The 22,143-nt window shown below is 61.4% G+C and overlaps 1 protein-coding gene across 1 annotated transcript; it reads left to right on the top strand.

The window, feature by feature from the left end:
• Positions 1-1,981: 1,981 nt before the first annotated feature.
• On the top strand, positions 1,982-21,971 carry CSRP1 (cysteine and glycine rich protein 1). The gene is made up of 6 exons (XM_059998857.1): positions 1,982-2,251; positions 12,056-12,168; positions 17,422-17,590; positions 18,394-18,523; positions 20,419-20,512; positions 20,948-21,971. Exons 2-6 carry the CDS (start codon positions 12,057-12,059, stop codon positions 21,022-21,024), a joined length of 582 nt encoding a protein of 193 aa, XP_059854840.1. The 5' UTR covers positions 1,982-2,251; position 12,056; the 3' UTR covers positions 21,025-21,971.
• The last annotated feature ends 172 nt before the right edge of the window (positions 21,972-22,143 follow it).

Raw genomic sequence — 22,143 nt, 5'->3', positions numbered from 1 at the left:
ATGGCCTGGCTTGCCTGGGACAGTCCTGCTGCCCCAGTGTCGTGTGGACACACCCCTGTGCTCTCCACTCAGCAGCCGCCCAGGAGTCAGGGCTCAGGACACAGCCACCAGTTTATGAGGTGCTCCAAGAGCCTCTGGGAGAATCCAGGCGTGACTGCCTTTTCCTGGACCTTCCCTAAGGATGTTTCACAGCACAGGTTGGCTGTCCTCCCTGGGGAAATCCATCAGCAGCCCCATCGCCCAGACAGGACAAACCCAGACCAAAGAAGGACAGGCACGAGTCTGCCTTTTTGTAAAATCTTGGGCAAGACTCCAAGGCTCCTCTCTCCGGGGTCCAGGGAACTGAAGGGAGACGGGATACCCGCGAGCCCACTACCTCTGCACAGCGAGCCCGTGGCCTCTGACGCCAATGTCGTTCGGCAACCTCACGGGCCTGTTGATTTATCGCGCGCGTGGCGCGGGGGTGACCGGGAATCCTTCTGGGTTCTGCTCTTACATCTTGGCTGGGTCAGATGAGAACGGCCACCCAATCTGCGAGAAATCCCGGTCGGTGCTCCCAATCTTGGGGGACCCTGTTTGTCTGGACAGCCCGGCCCAAGGAAACATGTTTCTTAGGGTAGAAAGTAAGAAAAGCCTAGATAACTATAATACTCCATTTTCTGGTTTATGAGATGCTCGACTTTACTCCTGGAAGAGTTGGTTCAGCCACCTGGGGCTTTAAATGAAGCCTGTGAGGGTCTGAGGCCTTGATACCTGTCCAGCCTGGAAGACGTGGCAGCTGCATCTGTGGGTGACCTGGGGGAGGGGCGACCGGCTGCCCAGCAGACCTGCCCCCAGTTCACTGCCTTGGGCAGAAGGACGCTTCCTTCTCACAGAGACGCTGGAGCCCAAGAGAGCAGCAGAGGATGACACACAGACAGGCGCACAGCGGACACAATCACAGCGAAAAGGACACCCAGGATCTGGGCAGGCCCTGCTCCGTCTGCATCTGCATTCAGTGCAAATGGGGTAATTCAACCTGGAGAACGAAAGGGAGTTTCCTTTTGACTTAGAAATGCAGTGAACAAGCTACAAAAACTGCAAAGTAGAAGGAAGTGCTTTGTCTCCCGAGGCTCTCCCAGTCCTGGGAGCACCAGTGTCTCAGATTTTCATGATCCTCCGGGTCCAGACCCACAAGGCCCAGAGGGCAGTGCGCCTTGACTGGGGCGGGCAGGACCGCAGGGGGAGAGGATGGTACCTTCCTTTAAAGCCTGGCGCTCTCTGCTCCCCACCGGGCCCTCCTGGCCAGGCGCCCCCGGGAGCTCCTTCTCTCTCCAGAGCACTGGGTTTCTGAGCTGTACCTGCGTCCAGGAAGGAGGTGTGAGCCTCTCCGCCCTCTGAGATGCCGGCAGCGGGCTTGCAGGAAGGGCTGGGAGGTGGCGAGGGCAGCCCACCCACCCGCAGCTGCCCCTGGGCAGCGTGGCGAGGCCCAGACAAAAGCCCAGCTGAAGCGCCCACTCCTCAGAGCTGCTGTTTGGGGGTCGGAGGGGGGCTCCTTCTTTGGATAGCAGGGGAGATTGGGGCAAGCTGAGGGGACAGAGCTGTTTGGGGGGGTTACACTCATGGAAGGGCACTGCTGAAGGCTTACTAGGCCTATACAATCTGTTCCCCCCCGCCTCCCCCCCACCAAAAAAACCCCACTTCCGTCTGGATTATACCCCCTTCACAGATGCGGAACCTGAGGCCTGGGGGCGGGGACCAGCTAGTACACGGAAGGGGCGGGCTCAGAGCTTGGCCTGTCTTACCCGGCGCCCCCGTGACACCTGCCACCAGGACACCAAACGCGAGACCACCTCCCGTCCCCCCACACTTCCTCTTGTGTCAGAAGTTTATCAGGAGTCCTATCTCTTGGATCACGTGTGTCTCCACCCTCGTATTAGGCTGCCGGGAAGCCCTGAGAAGTTCCGGCCACGTGTGAGCCGCTGCTTCCCCCGCGGCGGGGCGCACCGGGGGTCCCCAGGGCGCAGCCGGGACGGCTCGGCCTGGGGGCCGCGCTGCGGGACTGCGCCGTGACATCAGCGCCGGTGCGGTGACATCGGCGCCGGTGTGGTGCAGTGTGCAAAGCCCACTGGTTGGCGTGGCCCGGACACGCCCTCCCCGAGCGGAACAAAACGCCGCGCGGGCCGGGCGCGCCCAGCCCCGCTTCCAGAGCGCTGCCGTGCCGGTCGCCCGCCCGCCGTCCGCCAACCGCCGCGCGCCCAGCCGCCGCCAGGTGAGTGCGCCCCGGCCCCGCCGCGCGCAGGGCGCCCCCGGCCTTCCGGCCCCGCCGCCTCCCGGGAAGCTGCGAGGAGGGTCGCAAGGAAAAGGGGCGGCCGGGGCCGGCGCGGGCCGCGGAGCGGGGAGAAGTGGCGGCGGTTGGTTCTCTTTCCAGGAGGCGCGGGACTCCTCCCCACCCCGGGCTCCCGGGACACAAAGGGTCCCCACGTGCCCCTGACCCGGGACGGCCAGTTTCCCCACCACCTGCAGGTCCCGCGGCGGGACAATCGGCGATTCTGCGCGCGCACTGAGCTCATTGTACAGCTGGGGATGAGGGCGGCCGTGCCACCCCCCGCCTGCCCCCTGGACAGCGTGCCGAGGGCAGGGTGGGGGAACATCTAGGTTCAGGGCCCGCCTGGGGCAGCTGTGCCCCGAGCCCAGGTGTGAGTTTCACCCTTAGGAAAGGACCAGATGGCAGCCGTCCCCGGTCACCCCCCGCCACGTTCACACCCCCCCCTCGCCCCTTGTCTTGGCGCTGCGTGGGCACCATCACCCCAGCCTGAAGGAAGCCACAGTGTTCGGTGGCCTCAGTCCCTGAGGGCCGGGGAGCAGGAAGGGGCTGCTACCAGCACACTTGAAGCGCGCTGCAATATGTTACCCAGCAAGCCCCCTCGAGGCAGGCGTCGGGTCTGCTCTCACAGGCCGCAGAATGCCATGCGAACGCCTGTCCCATTTGCTGTGCTCTAATCGAGACCTGGGTGTAGGCGGGAGGGTGCGTGGGCTCAGCCCTTCCCCGGAGGCCTGGGCTCCGGCCACCACCCCTGCTCCTGGGCGCGGATGGATGGGCAGACCCCTCCCAGCTGCGAGGGCTTCACCTGGGGATCCCGTCCCAGCGGCTCCGGGAGGTCCAGCGGGCTCTCTGACTGACCCTGAATGCCCAGCCGACCGGGGACAGGGGGCTTCGCCTCTCACGCTCAGCTTCTTTGCGGGGCGGTACGGAGAGGGCACGACACAGGCCCGGAGCCCAGAGGGGCCAACTACTGCCTTGTCCCTGGGCCTCGCCCCAGCCTTTCCCCTGCCCACCCCCCCACCCCAGAAGCTGAGGCGGCTGGAGGAGCTGGCCGCCCCTCTGTCAGCTCAGTGTGCAGGCTGGGGTGTCCCGGTGGGATCTGGGCACTGGGTGTTGTGCCCCTGCTGCTTCTCACTTGCAGCCTCCTGCTGCTCATGGGGGGCTCGGGCTCTCTCCAGAGAGACTGTCCTTGTGGCTGGATCCAGCCCTGTACTGCCCACAGCCTCCCAGGGAATGGCCCCGTCCCGCGGGGAGGAAATCCGGGCGGGGGACAGGCAGGCGGGGAAGGAAGTTTATCCTGCAGAGGGTGTGCTGTGGGCCAGGGAGGGGGAGGGGCCGCACTGCCTCTGTGGAGGATCTGAGGGGTGAGGGACGCAGAGGCGAGACTGAAGAGCGGCGCCTGTGCTGCGGCACTGCTAACAGAACGTGAAGCGCGGCAGGGCCGCGGCCTTTGCCTCTGGGCCGTCCTGCACTTGCCTTCCCAGCCCACGTGTTTTCTTTTCTCAAGTCAAACGTTTGCCTGCTGGTGAGCTGGTGAGCCCTCCCTGTCTGGGAATGTAGTGTCGGCACTTGGAGGGCGAGCGGTAAATATTTGGTGAATGAAGCGGGTAGGAGTGGGCGGCTCGCGGAGCTGCGCTACCGGACACGTGTGAACCTTGCAAACGGGCGCTCCGGTGCTCGCCGGTGCCCCTGTGCGTGGGCTTGAGGCCCAGGTCAGGGAGGAGAGGGACGGTCTCTATTTACTCTGGGTCTCCTGGTGGGAAGGCAAACTGGGAAGGCTTTTCTGCGAGGCTGCTGGAATTTAGATATTTCTGTAAGCTGGCTTATTGTGAAAAGTCGGCTTGAAGAGGACAGAGGAATCCTGCATTGAACATTTTGAGGTGCTGGTGAGAATAAAGGTCACCGGTTGCCACCACGCGGGCGTTCTGGCAAGTAAGAACTGGACAAGCGTCAGAGCTGGCCCTTCCCAGAGAGCACAGTAGGCAGATGTCTGTGCTTGTTGGGCCCCAGGGACTGGCCTGTATCTGCCATGTGTGTGTTATCTGGGACAGTCTGTGAGGTGGGGCGGACGCTCCCCATTTTACAGACGAAGAAACTGAGGCTCAGAGGTGATGAGTAACTTGCTTGGGGTTGCAGCTGCCATTCAGACACAGGCAGACTCCTTGCAAACCCACGCCCAGTCACTTGCGTTACCAAGAGCTTTATGGTGGCTCATAAACTACTTAAGGAAGATGTGGCTTCGCAGAGTGAATGCGGATGGAGTCCCGTTAGAACGCACGACCTCTAGGTCTTCCCTTTGCCGCATGGATGGAGAGGAGGAGGGGGCCCTTCTGGAAGTCGGGGCCTGGGTCCCAGGTGATACGTTTTCACCAGGTCTGATGCGTGTTTGAATTTTGGTGCCGGGTGTGCAGGTAAGAAAGGAAGCCTGGGAAAGAGCCTGCTTGAGGAAAAGACACACACACACACACACACACACACACACACACACACACACACACACAGTGGAGCTGGGGGTGAGTCGGGGAGGTGCTGGGTACCTGCTGGAGCAGCTGTGCTGCGGTTTCCTGTGGGCAGGAATTTCTGTGGTGGTGATGGGGCCGCACTACGCAGCTACCCAGGAATTTGTCTGACGTCAACACTGAGTGATTCCCATGTATGGTAAGGAGTGTAAACACCGAGGCAGCTAGCATTTCCACCTCTTCCCAGGGGCCGGGAGGCACTGTCTGATTCCTGCAGCGACAGTGGATCACAGGCTCAGCCCCCACCCCACCCACCAACCCGGCAAGCACACCCTCCTCTGCAGTGCCCCCCCCCCCCCCGGCTGTCTATACAGGAGCCGCGGGGGCAGGGGCTTCCCGAGACGTCAGTTGCAAACAGCCTGTTTTATGAGGTCTAAGGGCTCGTGGGTTTTGGTTTTGCTTTTTAAAAATGAATCCAGGAAGATCGTTCAGACCTTTCCAGCATGGGTAACCAGTTGTTACTAAGGTGACATCGTTCCAGATAAAAGCAAAGACACTTACCTGTTGGTCAGCCTGTGAGACCTTGTTATGATATAGGACTTCCTGTGACAGTCTGGAAATACTTAAAATGAATTCTAGACCCCCATTTCTACCTTGGTTGACCTTTGGACTTCTGAACCCGGGGGGTGGAACGCTCTGTTATACGAGGCGCTGGGGGGCACGCACCAGCCCAGCCCACTGCCCCACGAGGGCCTCGGGGCCTGGACTTGAAAAGACAGAACTCGGAGAGGGAGGGAGAGAGGGAGCCAGGTGACTGTCGAGTTTTGGGAACCGTGGGGTCTGGAGGGATCACAGCGCAGCGGTGCCGGCCGGCTTCTCCCAGAGGCTGAGTCACGTGCAGGGTCCCCAAGAAGTCCCGTGGAGCTCAGGCCGGGCTTGTATCGCATGTTGGCCCTTCGTCACCTCAGCAGTGACCGTTCCTTTCAAGGCAGGACTGTTTGCCAGGCTCTCAGATGGTACCTCTAAGACCTGGGCTCTGAACCCTGAGCGGCGGGGTGCCCCCGCCCCCTGCCTTGGCTCCCTCCTGACGTCGGTGCGGGGAGGAAGGGGCTGAACAGCGAGGTGGAAAGGGTGACAGCTCCCCTGTGTACCTGGCTGGGTACCACACAGCCAGGTGATTCTAAGTAGGCAGGCACCTGACTGCGTGGGTGGGGACCTCAACTCTGTGCCCAGAGGTCACCCTTTGGCCCTGGGGGGCAAGCGGATTTGGAACGGGAGAGGTGGGGATTTTCCACTGGGGAAATGAAGCCATGGCATGGATTGTCGAGTCAAACCGCTGATCTGAGGAGAGGAGGCCTTCCCTCAGACGCTGGGAGCCAGCGGTTAGGGGTGCAGCGTCTCTGAGATGGCTTCTGAAACCTGAAACCTGACCACACCGGGCCGTCGCCTCAGGCCGACTTTCACAAGATGTGGGGTGAACGTGGGAGTCTTGCCCTGTGTCCGCTTCTCCCTCTGCTGCCCTGCGAGCCCCGTCTTGGGTCTCTGCTCTTGAGACAGAGGATCTGATGAGACGGCTGCCCAGGAAGGAGGGAGCAGCACGCCGAGCCTGTCACTCGTCGGAAGAGTTCAGTCCTGGGCTTCTCGCTTCCGACCGGCCCTGGATCCTGACATTTCCGGCAAATAGCTTCCCGGGTACTTCCAGCCATTCAGCAGAAAATTGAAGGCTGGTTGTCTATCGAGATTGTCGACATGTGAAGTGGGAGGAACCAGAGCTCTCTGGAGGAACCCACTGCAAACCCAGAGGGGCTGATGTGGTCACAGGGACAGCAAAGCTTCTTGGTCCCCCAGAGCAGAAGACAAAAGAGTTAAGACAAGTCTCTGCTTGCATCTGGGGTGCGGGGGTGACTACACCCCAAGGAAGGGCAGGGCACTCGTCCCTAAGTCAGGGATTCCGGGTCCCTGTTTGGCGTTGCTACTTCTCAGGCCTTGCTGCTCCCAGATGCGGCCTGGCTGGGGAGGGGAGCGGACATCCCGCCCTGCGGGTGGTCGCCAGGAGGGCGCCCTAACAGCACACCAGGCCCTGGGCCATCGCTTGATAATTTCTTTCCTGATCCTCAGAACAACTTAAGGGGTCGGTGGATGGTCCGATTTAGAGACACAACCACGTCAAAGCTCAGACAGGAAAGTCGCTTGATCGTTCAGCTGGGGAGGGATGAATCCAGGTCCCTTTCTCCTGACCTCTGAACTGAGCCGCCTGAACTCTGACCCAGAGAACATCTCTCCTCCCCGTCGGCTGCAGGGCCTCTGTCCTCAGAACTGAGGAGGCAGCTGAGAAGGAGCTGGGCATCCCTATAGGAGCTCCAGAAGGTCTGAGAAACAGTTTCCTTTTAAGGCAGTTGGGCCTCCTGTCCGCGGAGTCCGGCTGATGAGAAGACGGGGCTGGTGGGAAGGAGGCGGCCGGGGCTCCCCCAGCTGAGACTCCCCCCGCCCACCCGCAGATCCCTCGGAGGGGTCCTCACGTGGGCGGGGGGAGGGGAACCTGTCCAAGGCGCCGGGCCCTGTCCCTTCTCTGGGCTCCCGAAGGGGACCCCCACCAAGTGGCCTGGCTGAGGAGTGGCCCAGCCGGGAGGCGCCCCAGGCAGATTTCGCCCATCCTGCCCTGCCCCTGGTTCCCTGGGCCCTGCTGGCTGTGGGCCCCTGACCCGGAGCCAGGGAGAACAAGGGCGGCCTGTTGGATATGTGGGTCTCCACGAGGGAGAAGGGCTTTTGTGTCGGGAACAAAACACTGCTGGGAACAGCTCCCCACCACGTGGTCGGGGAAGCCTCCTCCCTTAGGGAGGAGCCTCCCTAGGGGCTGGAGGACGTCCCCTGTGGGTTCAGGGGGTGGAAAGCAAGGTGAGGATGGAGCCCGGGCGTCCTGGATGCCCCCCGAGTGCAGCCCCCTGAATACGATGGTACCAGCACAGTGACTGGGTGGCTGGACCCGGCTGGGTCCCAGTTCTGCTTCCTACAGCCTGGTGACCGCAGGGGGCTGGCCTGGCCTCCCCAGCCCTGTGTCTTCATGTGTGTCACGGGCGTGTCTCCAGCCCCAGGTCACCAGGAGAAGTGGATGGTGTTTGCACACTGCCCGGCACACAGTAGGTCAGCAGACTCAGGGCAGGCTCTCTGCCGGGTGCCGCGGGCAGGGGTTTGGGGGTTGCGTCTGGTCACCTCCTCGGAGAAGCCGCATGGCTCCGTGTGAACCAGAACCTCTCCCAGGGCTCCCTGCCCAGTGGCCGTCCCGGCGCCGCCCCGCAGGGACTGGAGTCGCCAGGTGGCTCAGGGGTCTGGGCTCTGCCCTGAGCACCTCCCTGGGGTCGCTCGGTGCAACGGTGCCTGCCTGATTAGAACGGGGCTCTGCAGCGAGGGCGAGGGCGGCGTGGGGGACGGTTAGGCGGGCAGTACCGACCTTGCTTCTCCCACCCGACTGTCCTTCCTGGTTTGCAGCGCCCAGCTCTGGCTCAGCAGGGCAGAGGGGCCAGAGGAATGGCGGGGCCTCAGAGGCTGGGGATGGGGCTGGCCCTGGGGCTCCAGGAGCTCGAGCGATCCCGTCCTCTGGGGGTGTGGGATGTGCGGAAGCCTGATGACCTGTGGACGGTGCAGAGCCCGGAGGGGAAGGCTGGCCCTGTGCAGGTCAACGGCCAGTCCAGACCCATGTGGGTGAGGACGATGGGCCTCCGCCCTGCCCAGAGGGCTTCCACATGCCTTGCCCCAGGCTGGGGCAATTAAATCACCAACCCTGAGGATGTGTGAGGGGCGGGCGGTATAGCAGGAGACAGAGCTGGGAAGGTACTCGGGGAGGCTCTCTGGGTGAGGAGTGAGCGTCCCCTTCTGTGCCAAGAAGGTGTGGGGTGGGGGGCGGGGGGTGGCTAGGAAGGGGATTCCAGAAGCAGGGTGGCCGGAATTGTCCTCTCTGGGGATGCATTCAGGTGTAGGGTAACTGGCTTAAACAGCAGGGGAGCTTCTTAGTTTGTTTAACTGGAGAATCCGGAGACTAGTCAGCGTGGTGTCTGGCCTTGTTCTGTGGCTCAGTGATGTCAGGGCGGCTCCCTTCCCTGCTGTCAGCTTCCTCCTGGGACGGCTGGTCCCCCTTGGAACCACAGCCCCCGGAGCCCATTGCTCCCCCTTCTCACTCAGGGGAAGGGGGCTTGCTTCCAGGACGTTCTCTCTGAAGATCAGGATGTTTTCTTCTCCGGAGTCCCCAGAACTCCCTTCTGTCTCCTTGGCCTGAAATGCGTAGCTGGCCCATCCCCAACCGGTAACCCGGGCTGGTCAGCTTGGGTCCAGGCCATGCGCGCTGGCTGCAAATCAGGGCGGTTCCCGAGCAGAAGGGGACTGGAGCGTGGTGCTCCCTCCCAGGGGGCCGTGGGCCAGCTGAGTGAAGGTGAGTGGGGAGAGGCCCGGAGAGGCAGGGCTGTCAGGGTTTGGGGTGAGCAGGTGAAGGGGGCACAGAGCAGGTGCGGCCGGGAGAGGAGAACTGCTCCCCGTTCTAGGGTTTGGGATAAGATTCCTCAGTGCTGGAGAGAATGGCTGGGGTTCCAGCAGCAAAAAATGGACAAGTCGGGAAAAAGAACAAGTTAGAGAGGAAGGGTAATGAGTTCAGGTGGCTCGTGTTGAAATCGAGGTGCTCATGGACCATCCAGGTGGAGGTTATCCCGTGGAACCGGGTGTACGAGCCTGGGCTCCGGGCAGAGGTCAAGGTCAGCGATGAATGGAAGTCCTTGGCAGGGGTGACCTCAGGTGCAGTGGGACCAAAGGAGACGTGGGGGGAGAGAGGGACCAGGGTGGGGCCAGAGGAACCCCAGCTTTCAGGACACGGGAGGACAGAGCAGAGGCAGTGAAGAGAGACTCACTGGTCCACTCCGGCAAAGCCTTGCTGGAGATTCCCACGGTTCCAAAAATATTCCAGCCTGGGTCCTCGGAAGCTGGCGTCACCAACACCCCTTCCCCACGTGGAGCCTGCTCTCGTCCCTCACGTACCCACGGAGCATTGTGAGGGCCTCGGGCTCTGCAGAGCTGGATGGAGGGCATGGACCAGCTGTGGCTCTCAGTATTAGGGGAGCCGATTTATTGAACACCTGTATGAACACCTGTGTGCCAGGTGCACACACCTGTACAAACACGTGTGTGCAGGGGACTTGGTAGTGAACCTCGACTGGACCTTCTTCTTGAGCGGAGGCCTGTGTCCACTGTCCGGTGGGGCGGGTTGGGGGAAGAAACTTTCCTCCACCCTTCTAGCTTCTTCTGACTGGAAAAAAATTAAATTGACACGAGACAGATGAACAGGAGAAAATCAAAGTTCAAGAACATGTCTACATGGGAGAGACCCAGGAAACCTGAGTAACTCCCCAAAGTGGCTGAAACCCTCCCCTTAAATACCATCTTCCGCTAAAGACAAAAGAGGAAGTTGGGGGTCGCGGAAGGCGACTTACCTGGAGATGGAAAAGCAAATGCCCGGTGAGCAAGTGTTTGCTGAGCCAGCAGACACGATGGGACAGAGCGGACTCTGGTCTCCAGGACCTGCCGACCCTCCCAGCACACCCGGCCCGTGTTCTTTGCAGAGATCTCTGGCGATAGCTCTGTTTGGGGAACAGGCCCTCTATCGAAATTCTTTTAGGCAGCTGGGGGAAGGTCAGTTTCTTCCTGAGTCTGTTGGGCCTTGATTGTTTTCGGCTTGAAATAATCTGCAGGACAGAGAGACGTTTCGGGATGGCAAGTTTTGTCCCCATCACCCATCTTGTACCCGCAGTCGCCAGCGCCCCCCATAGAGCCCCCCACCCCAGCCCCGTGCGCTTCTGTCCAAAGAACTGGAAGGGTCGCCGTCCCCCGGCAGCCAGGCATCTGTTGAGAGTGGTTGAGATGGGCCTTCCCTGATCTCGGGCTCTGCGGGCATCTGTGTCTGTGCCGCTCGGGCTCTGACCTGCGGGGTCGCCTCCCCTGTGCCTTGGATTCCTGCACTAATAATCGTCACCGCACACTCAGCACGTGCCAGGCACGGACGCGCCGTGTCTCACTGCATCCCCGGAAATGATCCGTAAGGTAGCTTTTGCTTTTATCTCCGTTTTACAGATGTGGAAATCAAGGTTTAGAAAGACCAGCTACCTTGTTCAAGGTACACACAGCCAGTGAGTGGCAGGGTCAGGACTGGACCAAACCCGTCTGGCATCAGGACCCCAGCTCAGAACCAATACCTAGAGCATCGCAATGTTGTCCCAGGCCGCCTCCTTCGGACTCACCTGGGTGCTTGTTAAAAATTCACGTTCTTGGGGCTTCCCTGGTGGCGCAGTGGTTGAGAGTCCGCCTGCCGATGCAGGGGACGCGGGTTCGTGCCCCGGTCCGGGAAGATCCCGCATGCCGCGGAGCGGCTGGGCCCGTGAGCCATGGCCGCTGGGCCTGCGCGTCCGGAGCCTGTGCTCCGCAGCGGGAGAGGCCACAGCAGTGAGAGGCCCGCGTACCGCAAAGAAAATAAAAATAAAAATTCACGTTTTTGTACCTCATCCTCAGAGGTCATGATTCATCGGGTCAGAGTTGGCGCTGGAAAATCTGATTTTGCAAAAGGCCCCCACCTCCCCCATTCTAATGGACTCGTAACTGGGCCCTATGTGCCTACCTCCTGGTTTAAAAAAGAATGGTTTTATTTGTGAGTTGTATCTTATATACAAAAGAGTGCATAAAACCTGCATATGTGTGGTTCAAAGAATAATTACCAAGGGAGCCTCTGTGTGATAACCACACGTGGCTGGTGCCTTAGCAGACCCCTTGGTGGCCCCCGTTTTCTCTCTTTGAGGTAACGAATCTAAGACAGTAGTTTGTGATACTCATTGCCTTGCTTTTCTTTATAACTTTCCCACCCATGGGTCCCTCCCTTGACGATAGAATTTTGCCTGCTTGCAGGCCTGACACAGGTAATTTGTGTTTTATGAGTTCTAGCTTATCTGCTGCTTTTGCTCCAAATTCATCTTTGTGAGATTCATCCCTGCGGACGCACGTAGCAGATGGTTCGTTGTTACTGCCGTTATGGCCTGTATCTTGTGCTTGTTGTGTATCCTTTAGAATGCCGGGCACGGGGCTGAAAACACACCGGTTGCTCAGCGATTACCTGTGGGCTCTGGGGTGGGAAGTCCCCAGGTTGCCGTTCTGCCCCCCCCCCCCAGCTTCCCCCTCGACCTCTGTCCCTGGCCTTTCTGTTGTGGGCCATCTGTGTCTCCATCTCCCCGGGGGAATTAATTCCCGTTTCCGCGTCCACTTTCAGAATGCCGAACTGGGGAGGAGGTAAGAAGTGTGGGGTGTGCCAGAAGACGGTGTACTTCGCTGAAGAGGTTCAGTGCGAAGGCAGCAGCTTCCACAAATCCTGCTTCCTGTGCAGTGAGTACGCACCCCTCCCAGGCCCTGCTGTTGCCATGGGGACCGGATGGGGCAGTCAACACCCCGGGAACTGGCCCCACGGGAGGTAAACAGCTCGACTTTTGGCTGGCACGCAGCTGGGCGGGGAAGCACTTCAGGGCCTCTTTGTTCCTCAGAAGCTGTTTTCTAAGGGGAGGGCGTGAGCTGGCCTGAGCCGGAGGGGTGGCGGAGGCGCAGGGGCTGAGGGTGGTGGAGGCACAGGGGCTGAGTGCCGAGCAGGGAAGACTCGGCGGGGGAAACTTCCCGCTCACTCTGTCTTCTTTCTCTCCCTGCCACAATCCTGGCATTTAAGAGGAAGACACTTTTAGCCCAAAGTTTCATCAGGCTTTGGACCCAGATGACCCCTTGTTAAATGGCAACAGGAATCACAGATGCAGAGGACAAACTAGTGGGGAGGGGGAGGGCAAGAGAGGGGAAGGGGATTACGAGGTCCAAACTACGATGTATAAAAAAAATAAGCCACAAGGATGTATTATACAGCACAGGGAATAGAGCCAGTATTTTATAACAGCTATAAGCGAATAACTTTAAAAGTGGTGAATCACTATGGTGTACGCTTGAAACTTAAATAATCCTGTACAGCAACTATATTTCAATTAAAAAAACATTTTGTCGAGGCAGCAGAGGCAGCAGCCTCAGGGGAAGCTGCGTCTAGGGAGGAGCTGGGCTCCCCCCGCCACCCGCCACCCCCCGCCCCTGCAGCCCGAGGCCTTTCCCCGCACTTCCCATCCCCGCCTGGAGCTGGGCTCTCACCCTGCACCCCCACCCCTGCAGCCCCGAGGCCTTTCCCTGCACCTCCCATCCCCACCTGACAGTCTGGGGTAAGAGGAAGGTGAGCTGGAGGAATTTGGTCCTGACAGCCGGACCCAGACCGGCTGCTGCAATCACAACCTGGATGAACAGGAAGCCAGGCAGTGGCCGCCATCCATCCGGGAGCCGTCGGGTGGTCCGGGGGACGCAGGGCATGCAGAGGCCGTGGTGCTGCACTGGCCATGGCCTGGGCCGGGCAGCCTTTCAGAGCTCCCGGCCCAGGAAGTGGCGGATGGAGGGAGCCTCCCCATTTTCCTGAGTGACGGGGTTCATAGCGACAGAGCCGAGGTTCTGGGTTAGAAGAGGTGACCTGCGTTCTCCTTGAGCCCAGGCAGAGGGGGAGGCAGGGAATTGGGGGGTTAAGCTCTAGGTTTCAGAACCAGTTGGTCAGGGTTTGGATGTGCATTCTGTTTTTGTTCTCTGCGTGGTGATGGGCAGGTTACAGGGGGGATAACAACACCTACCTCATGGCGGCGGGGGGGATGGGGGTATGAGAACGAACAGGGAAGGGGTTCGGAAAACAAACAAAGCAGTTGGAGCAGTTGTGAGTGTTCAGTAAATGATAGCAGCTCCCCGACACACACACACACACACACACACACACACACCCACACACCACACACGTGTACATGCTCACGTACACACACACACACACACACACACACACACACACACACACACACACACACACACGGCCCTGGTGTGGCTCAAGGACCCCTCAACAGCGGCTGACATCCCAGCCTGTCTGGGAGGTCTGGGAATCGGGCCCGCGCCCCCGCCTTCACACGAGCAGAGTCGGGAGAACTTGGCCGCCTTGCTTCCAGGAGCTCGTGGTCCAGAGCAGGGTCCAGACAGGCCGAGGGCCGCCAGCTCCCTGGGTGAGCATCAGATCCCACCTGCTGTGGGCGGAGCAGCCAGAAGCCCCGCCCAACACAGCCACACCCTCCGGCCGCAGAGGCTGATCGAGGGCCGCCGGTGGCCAACAAGCTTGGGTGGGGCCTTTGGCGTCCAGCCCGGAGGAGGCCGCCACCGGTGGCGTCCTGTAATCAGCGATTCCCTGCGCTCAGGACTTTGTGAGCTGCTTAGTTTTTTCAGAGGGAATAAGAGGCTTTGGCCCTGGCCTGGGAGAGGGTCCAGACTGCCGGCCCCAAGGACCCCTCTCTGCCCTCAAATGTTGCTTTAATCATGGACTGAAACGGGCCAGCCGGGCGGGGAGGCCTGCAGGCCTGCCTGTGGAGGAGTGGCCGCTGGCCGGGCGGTCCAGGGAAGCCAGGAATGCGGGGCGCGGGGGGTGGTACAGGAAGGAACGGGCAGGCCTGGGGCAGGGGTGGGGTGCAGAGGACCAGAGACAGTTGTGGGAGGTCAGGCTGGGGAGCGGGGCGGGGAGGTCTGCTGCAGGACTACCGTAGCAGCTACAGGGCAGCCTCCCGTGTCTCTGGGGTCTCCGGCTGCGGCCGAGTTCCTGGGCACTGGAGCTAGAGGACGTCCCCAGTCTGAGCATCTTCACAACCTGCTGATTCTCGGGGCCTAGAGCAGCATCGGGCGTGCAGGTGTGTTTACGAGTGGGACGAGGGTCACTTCTTTTTCAGTGCCGTGGGCCTAAGTGTCCAGCTGGAATCAAGAATGCAGAATCACCCTCAGAATCAGGGGACCTTCACTCCAGAGGCAGAGAAAGGCCAGCAGGGTGTGGGCCTGGGTGGCATCAGGGACCTCAGCCCCTTGCTGGCCAGGCCTGGGTGAGTCCCCGAGAGAAGGTCCTCTGACCGTCCTGGTGCTTGCCTCTGGTTCCTACTCAGGTTGGCATCCACGATCCCTTTCCTGGGGCCTGGGCTACGCAGGACGCTGCCCTAGACGGCTGGGGAGAGCAGCCTCCTCCCTGGGCTCGGCGCACAGGGTACAGCCTGGTGGTCTGAGGAGGGGCCGCCAGTCCCCATCCGCAGGCATCCGCAGGCAAGAGGGCTCGGCTCTGCGGGGACCTGCCCCGAGGCTGCTGCTTCTCCGAGCTGTAACGGCTCCCACCTGGGGCACGTCAGCCCTGTGGGAAAGCAGAGCAGGTCTGGCCTCTCCCCGAGGTGGCAGCTGCTGGAACTGGGCTGCTCCCCAGAACCCGGAGCACCGGGGCACTCTCAGAGCCCTGCACGCCCCCAGCACCAGCATCGCTCACCCGCAGGCTGTGGTCCCTCGCCCGGCCCACCCGAAAGGGCTTCTGGGCTGGCAGGGAAGAATCAGGCCTGAAGGTCAGGCTGGGCTCCGGCCGGGCCCTGCTTCGGCTGGTTCTATGAGCTGGAACTTTTCTGTGGGCCTTGGTTTTCCTTCCAGAAACAGAGAATTACTGTCTTGGGGTGGGGTGAGGGGGCCCTGGCCTCTCACCTGGGGCTGCCTCTACCCTGTGGCGTCTGGAGTACATTTTCCCAGCAAATGCACACAACCAACCCGTACTTAAGTTTTTCTGTTTGGTTTTTGCTTAACATGGTTTGGTAGAAATTGATTCAGGCCTTCCTTCAGAATTCCCCTTAGTGGAGTTTCTGGAGGAGTCTGCAGGTGCCCAGACTGGACCGGGGTGGAGGCCAGAGGCCAGGGCCTCTGGGACAACGAGGCAGAGCGGAAGCGGCAGCGAGGTCGGGGTGTCCCCCTATAGAGGCTGGGGCTCAGGTAGGGGGCCGTCTGGAGGGCTCAGTCGTAGACCCTGGAGTCTCCTCTGGGCTGAGCCCCTGGGTCTCCTGCTGGCAAGGTCGCTCTGAGGAGACCTCCGTTCCTCTCGCCCTTCTGTCTCACTTGCTGCCTCCCCTCTGGTCTTGGAATTTCCAGGTCCGCTCGGGTCTTACGGGAAGCAATTCCAGGCCAACTTCCCACCCTAGAAGGAATGTTGGAGCCCCACCCCCTGCTGTTCCCGGGAGCCAAGCCCTAGGGAGGCGGTGGGAAGATCCATATTTGGGTCGCCCGAGTGCCGTAAGGACGTGGGGATCTCGGGCAGGACCAGAGGGTCCTTATTTAGTCTGAAATCTCAAACCTGAGCCCTGGGGGCAGAGAGCCGGCCTTTAAAGGCAAGGGGACGGCTGGGAATTCCCCGGCGGTCCAGTGGTTAGGACTTGGTGCCTTTACTGCCAAGGGCTCAGGTTCAGTGCCTGGTCAGGGAAGTAAGATCCCATAAACCACACAGCGGGGGGGGGGGGGGAATCTGAAGGCGAGGGGATGGCAAGCTGGCCAGAGCTGAGCGGAGCGCCTCTGCAGGGAGGAGATGCCGGCTCCTCCAGGGCTTCCCGGGAATCCATCTTCAGAAGCACGTGTTTGAGGATGTGGTCCAGGTGGACAGACTGAATCCCAAGTCTGAGGACCTTCGTGGGACCCAATTAGAATCATAGGCCAAGGCCTAAGGAAGCAGGGGAAGTCGGGTCTCTTGAGAGAAGGACTTGGGGGTTGGAAGCCGATGATATTTGGAGGCCTGGCCCCCCGCCTTGTGTTCCCACGGCACTAACTCTGTATCACACTATAGGAGCAGCGGACGTTTATGATGCCCTACTGTGCACAGGGTACTGTGCTAAGTACTCCCCGGGTGAGGGCTCATTTAATTCTCACAGCCACCTTTTGGGGGAAGGCTGTCATCCGCATCTACCAGGGGACACGAGGGCTGGGAAGGGGCAGGGAGAGAGATTGGGCTCTAGGCAGCTGACTCTACATGACCCTGGGCTCCGGACTGTTTTACTCTGGGTCGCTGGACACTGCCCTGCTCTGAGAGCCACAGGAAGATACAGGCGGCCCGCAGGCTTTCCAGTTTATCCCATTCCAGTCTCTTAACCTTGGAGTCAGGAAGTTCTTCCCAGCATCTGACCTCAGTCCCTCCCGTGGCAAAGTGATCCGGAGATTAGAAATTGCAGATCTTGCTGTCGCATTGAGCACATCCTGCATCTCATTTCAAAGCCCGCCATGCAGGGGGCTTAATAAATACGGCCCTTCCCCTCTGGGAGCATCACTTCCCCGCAGCCCTGCCCCCAAGACTGTAGGGGTGTCCCTTCTGGATCCCGTCGCTGGAGGCAGGAAAGCCCCGCCTTTCTTCCTTCCTTTCTTTTTTTCCTCTTCTGTCAGGACACGTGATCGCTCTGTCAAGAGCAGAGTGAAGGTCCAGCAGGCTTCCTGGGGCTTGGGGTCAGTCTAGGCTCTCGGCTACTGAACCCGGGGACTTCTGAGGGTGCAGAGGACCAAGGAAGGCCCATGCGGTTCCTGGTGGGGGGCGGCTCGGCCAGCATCCTTAGACCCCCTCCTCTCTCCTCCCAGCTCCCTGGCCATCCTGACCCCTGTCACCAGGCTTCTGAAAGATCGGGATATTACGTGTGTGGAGTCCCAGAGAGCGTCGGCTCTCGGGGTGCTTGCAGCGAACCGCCTCCCCATACCCTCTTTCCTCTGCAGTGGTCTGCAAGAAGAATCTGGACAGCACCACTGTGGCCGTGCACGGCGAGGAGATTTACTGCAAATCCTGCTATGGCAAGAAGTACGGGCCCAAGGGCTACGGCTACGGGCAGGGCGCGGGCACGCTGAGCACGGACAGGGGGGAGTCGCTCGGCATCAAGCATGAGGAGTGAGTACGCCCCTCCCAGGTGGAGAAGCACCTACTGTGTGTCAGGCCAGTCAGAGGAGCGGGGGTCCAGCAGGGAATGAAACAGGCCAGGCTCTTCCCTATACGGCGGAGCCGCAGCCCATATTTTCATGGGCGTCAGAGCTGGGAGGGGCCCTAGGAATTCCTGGGTCCCGTCTCTTCTTTCCACAGATGAGAAAACCCAGCCATTCTCGGTGACTTGCTGGGGGCCCTACAGGCAGTGAGTGTCCGAGCCAGACCAGCTTGCACCCCTGCTCACGGGGGCGTCAGTTCCCTTCCCTGGAATCACGGGGTGTCACTAGGTCCCCAGCACCCACTGACCACTGACCTGCTGTGAGTGGAGGTGCTGGCGGTCAGCCTGCCAGCTCCTTGGCCCTGGGGGTGGGGGGGATGCACGGAAGTGATGGATGAGTTCCCACATTTCGGCCAAGGTCACTGCCCCAGTGGGGGTGACTGGTCCACAGATTTCTCCTGGAAAGACTCTTACAATCGGCAGGCCGAAGGAGTCGGGGACAGAGGAGGGCAATTCCTAGCAAACGAGGTGTTCTGGGACTCCAGTGTTTCAGCTGGGGGGCTGAGCAAAATCTGACGTGCCAGCGAGAGTAACACTGTGCCCGCCCTTGGTGTGTCCATCTGTAAAGTGGGAGGTGACCCCACAGGACCTGGCAGCCGCGGCCTTGTAACAGGCTGGGCCAGGTGGAGGCGGGGTGGTACCCACACGGTGCCAGACCCCCGCCTGTACTGCTGCCTGTATGTCATGTCACCGCACGTCCTTCCCCACGCAGGGGCCCCAGCCACAGGCCCACCACCAACCCCAATGCGGCCAAGTTCGCCCAGAAGATTGGTGGCTCTGAGCGCTGCCCACGGTGCAGCCAGGCTGTCTACGCCGCCGAGAAGGTGATTGGTGCTGGGAAGGTAAGGAGGCTGCTGGGCCAGGGTGGGTGTGGGGATGCGGGCCGGCCAAGCCCCTTCCTGAAGCACGGCTTCCGGAGCTCTGCGAGTGCGACCCTAGCTTTGCTCAGCCAGCCCGAGCCGTGGGCTGCAACTCCCTCCCTTCGTTTCAAAGCCCACCGTGAAGGGGAAACCTTTGTCCCCGTGTTGCTTGTCCCCTGTGGCTTCTGGTCTCCAGGGCGCTGAATCCCTCCCCGCTCGAGCGTAACAGGCTCACCCCTGGTGGAAATGATTTTTAAGCGCCTACGGGCACTTCCTAGGGAGCTGCCAATCTATGGGTCTCTCTAGAATCAGGGGCCGCAGACCTCTCAGGGTGCGTGGACACAAGCCCTGAAAAGAACATGCAAACGTTTGTGGGATCCTGTCTCTCCCTGGGAAGGCGATCCACAGTGTGCGTCAGATTTTCAAGATTTGTGATCCAGAAATGTTAAGAACCACTTGAAAATCCACGTACATCCTGTGTCAGAGGATGTGGACTCAGAAACCCACCCATGTCCCCGCAGGGCTGAGCTTCCCAAGGTTCAGGCCTGTCACGGCCTCCTGGGAGGCGATCTTTTCTAACTGCCTCGCCTGCCCTTCCCCCTCAGTATTCCGATAGTAGCCGCCCAGGTTACCAAAGCACAGTGGGGTCCCCTCCCTCAGAGAGGCTGTGGGCAGGGGTCGGGATTTGCAGCCTGGGACCAGCAGTCGGGGACCACTGAAGGGACATATTCAGGATGGGTGCCCGGAGCGGGTTTCTGGACCTTCACACGAGGCTCGGCTGGGCTCACACGGTCAGCTGTGCGGCCACGGGGCCTGGAGCCTGTCTGCAGCTTCTCTGGACCTGCGTCTTGGCCTCCAAGGCTTTTCAACCTTGAGGAGGGGCCGGGGGGGGGGCGGGTGGACGGGGAACTCACGCGTAGGACAAGTCTAGACACAGCACTGGTGCCTGCTGAGGGGCTGGGGGCGCCAGGGTCTGGAGGCAGGAGGCAACATGCGCGGGTCTGGCCGTCAGGAAGCCCGAGGGCAGGCAGTTTCCTTTCTCATCTCCACCCCAGGCACGGGCAGCCGTTCGAGGGAGTCTCTTTGCCCTTAAAAGGCCTTGTTTTGTCCCGTCTGCTGCTGCTGGCCTCTGGCTTTCCCGGTTCTGCAGAGCTGTCAGCCCGCTTGGCTGTGCTGCCGGAGCTGACAGCTGATCCGGGCTTGGCAGGCCCCCGCCAGGGGTGCAGCCCCAGGCCACCTTCCCTGGGGAGGCTGCTGGCTGTGCTGCCTCTGAGCTCCTCGTAGCAGCACGAGGGGCTTCTGTGGCCCCCCAGGGAACGAGGCTCCTTGGCCTTTCCCTGCGGGTTCAGCGTAGCTCGTGGACCCTTTCTCCTTCCAGTGGTGCCGGGCGCCTCCTCTGTGCCAGGCCCCTGCCCCGCTGCGCCACCCCTCCTGCCGCGGTGACGGCCTTTGGCCAAACCAGGCACCTGTTCTAGGATCCAGAGGCCTGGCGGATCATGAAAGCCCGCCCTGTGGCCAGGCTGCATCTGTCTGGTCCTCACATCCGGCTGCGAGGGCGGCAGTGGTCTCCCCGTGAGGGGTGAGGAGGCCGTGCACCTGGAGGTGATGCCAGGGCGGGTCCGGAGCCCTCGCCCGCTCCAGTGGTCCCGGGCAGGATGGTCCGGATGAGGCTGGGCCGGCCCTGACGGTGGGAGCTGGGGAGCGGCTGCCTTGGTGGTGGTCCCACCCCTGGCCTGCTGCCCCTGCCCACCCAGCACTTTCTCCAGGAGGTGGGGTTAGGATCCCTCCAGCAGTGGACTGGTCGGCCTTCACGAGTGCTTTCATCACGTCTAGGGGAATGGCTGGGATCAGTACTAACTGCTTCCTTCCCTCCCCAGTCCTGGCATAAGTCCTGCTTCCGGTGCGCTAAGTGTGGCAAAGGCCTCGAGTCCACCACCCTGGCCGACAAGGATGGCGAGATTTACTGCAAAGGTGGGTGGCCCCTCCCCCACGTCTTCCCTTCCTGGGGGTCTGAGAGGCAGAGGGCCGAAGGCCTTGCTAGATGTCGGCCCCTTCCGGGCCTCGGAGTCCATTCCAGAGCGTCTAGTGCGACACTTTCCCTGAGGGGGAGCCTGGGGGAGGAAGTGACTTGGCCAGAGTCACGGGCAGATCGGGGCAGGCTGGGGCAGAGCCTGGGCTCCAGGCTCCCGGCCCAGAGCTCTGACAGCAGATGACGCTTCTCCCGGGATTTCAGACACAGGGGAATGGCCACACCGTGGAGCCGGGGACCTCCTCGCTGTTGGAGTTGACGGGGAGGGCGCAGCGCTGGTGGGCTTCGCTGCTCCAGGGGCCCGGCCAGGCGCTGCGGTTGTGGGAGGGCCGGGAGGCGTGGCCGGGGGCGTTCTCACCCCTCTGCTCTCTCTGCAGGATGCTATGCCAAAAACTTCGGGCCCAAGGGCTTCGGCTTTGGGCAGGGAGCCGGGGCTCTGGTCCACTCTGAATGAGCCTGCCCGTCGCGTGCCCACGCCTGTGCTTCTCATCACCACCCCTTCCTGGCAGCCTCACGACCTCCACGATTCGTCCTCCCTTCAGCCCTGCACGCGTCACTAAGGACTTGAACTGGGGTGTCTGGTTCCCTTTGCTTCGGGCGTCTGCCGGAGGCCGCACCCCTCCAAGGTGCTCCCTCCGCCTGGGACCTGCCGCCCATCACTAGCAGGAGGCCTTGGGGTTCTGGGTCTCTCCCGGCCCTGCCCTACCCCGCAGACCCCTGTCCTCAGCCTCGTAGCTACATGTCCGTCATCAGCGGAGCCCAGCGGGCGGGGAGCGGGACTGGGTGGGGTGGGAAAGGCTGTGCTTCTTGTAGGGGAGAGGGGCTCCCTGGAGTCCCTCAGAGCCGGCCTGGGGAGTCCCAGCTTGGGAGTTCCTGGGGGACACACAGGCAGGCACACACCACAGGGGCCGCCTGCCCTGCTCGGCCTGGTGCCTTTGAGACTGGGGGCAGGTGTCTCCCCACTCGGGCGGAGAGCAAGCCAGGCCTAAGGGCCCCAGAGTCAGGATGTGGTCTGGCCTCCCCAGGCTCGTGCTCCCTGTGGGACGGGGACCCTAATGAAACACTCCAGCATCGCTGCACTGTCAGAGGCCCAAACCCCAGCCCTGGGTCCTGAGGCTGCGGCTCTGTCCTTAGCACGCCTGCCTGACCCTCAGACGTGGAGGGAGGTACACGCGGCCTGTCTTCACCTGGACACCCTTCTCCTGCCCCCAGCCTTCTCCAGCGACCCCTCTCTGGGCACGCCACCCACCCCTTCCGAGCCCCCAGGTCCAAAGCAGCAGGAGGGCGGGGAGGGGCCAGGCCCTCCTGGGGCGGAGCGGGGCTGCCCTCTGGACCGCGGGCTGCAGCGCGGGCTCCACTCAAGCTCATTCCGCACCAGTCAATAAAGCTGTCAGAACAGAACTCTGGCGCCCTGTCCTGCTCTGGACCCCCGTGGGGCTGGGCTGGGACTTGATGGGAGCCACCGCAAGTTAGCAGGAGGTCTGGTGGGAAGAAAGTGGCCGCTTCCTGCTGTGCTGGGGCTGCTTCCTCCCTGGCGTCCGATGTAACTGAACCCGCTGTCCCGGAGTGACCC

Source organism: Delphinus delphis, chromosome 1, assembly GCF_949987515.2.
Source record: "Delphinus delphis chromosome 1, mDelDel1.2, whole genome shotgun sequence".
NCBI lineage: Eukaryota > Metazoa > Chordata > Mammalia > Artiodactyla > Delphinidae > Delphinus > Delphinus delphis.
The sequence above is the reverse complement of the archived record's forward strand: the minus strand, read 5'-3'. Positions and strand labels throughout refer to the sequence as shown.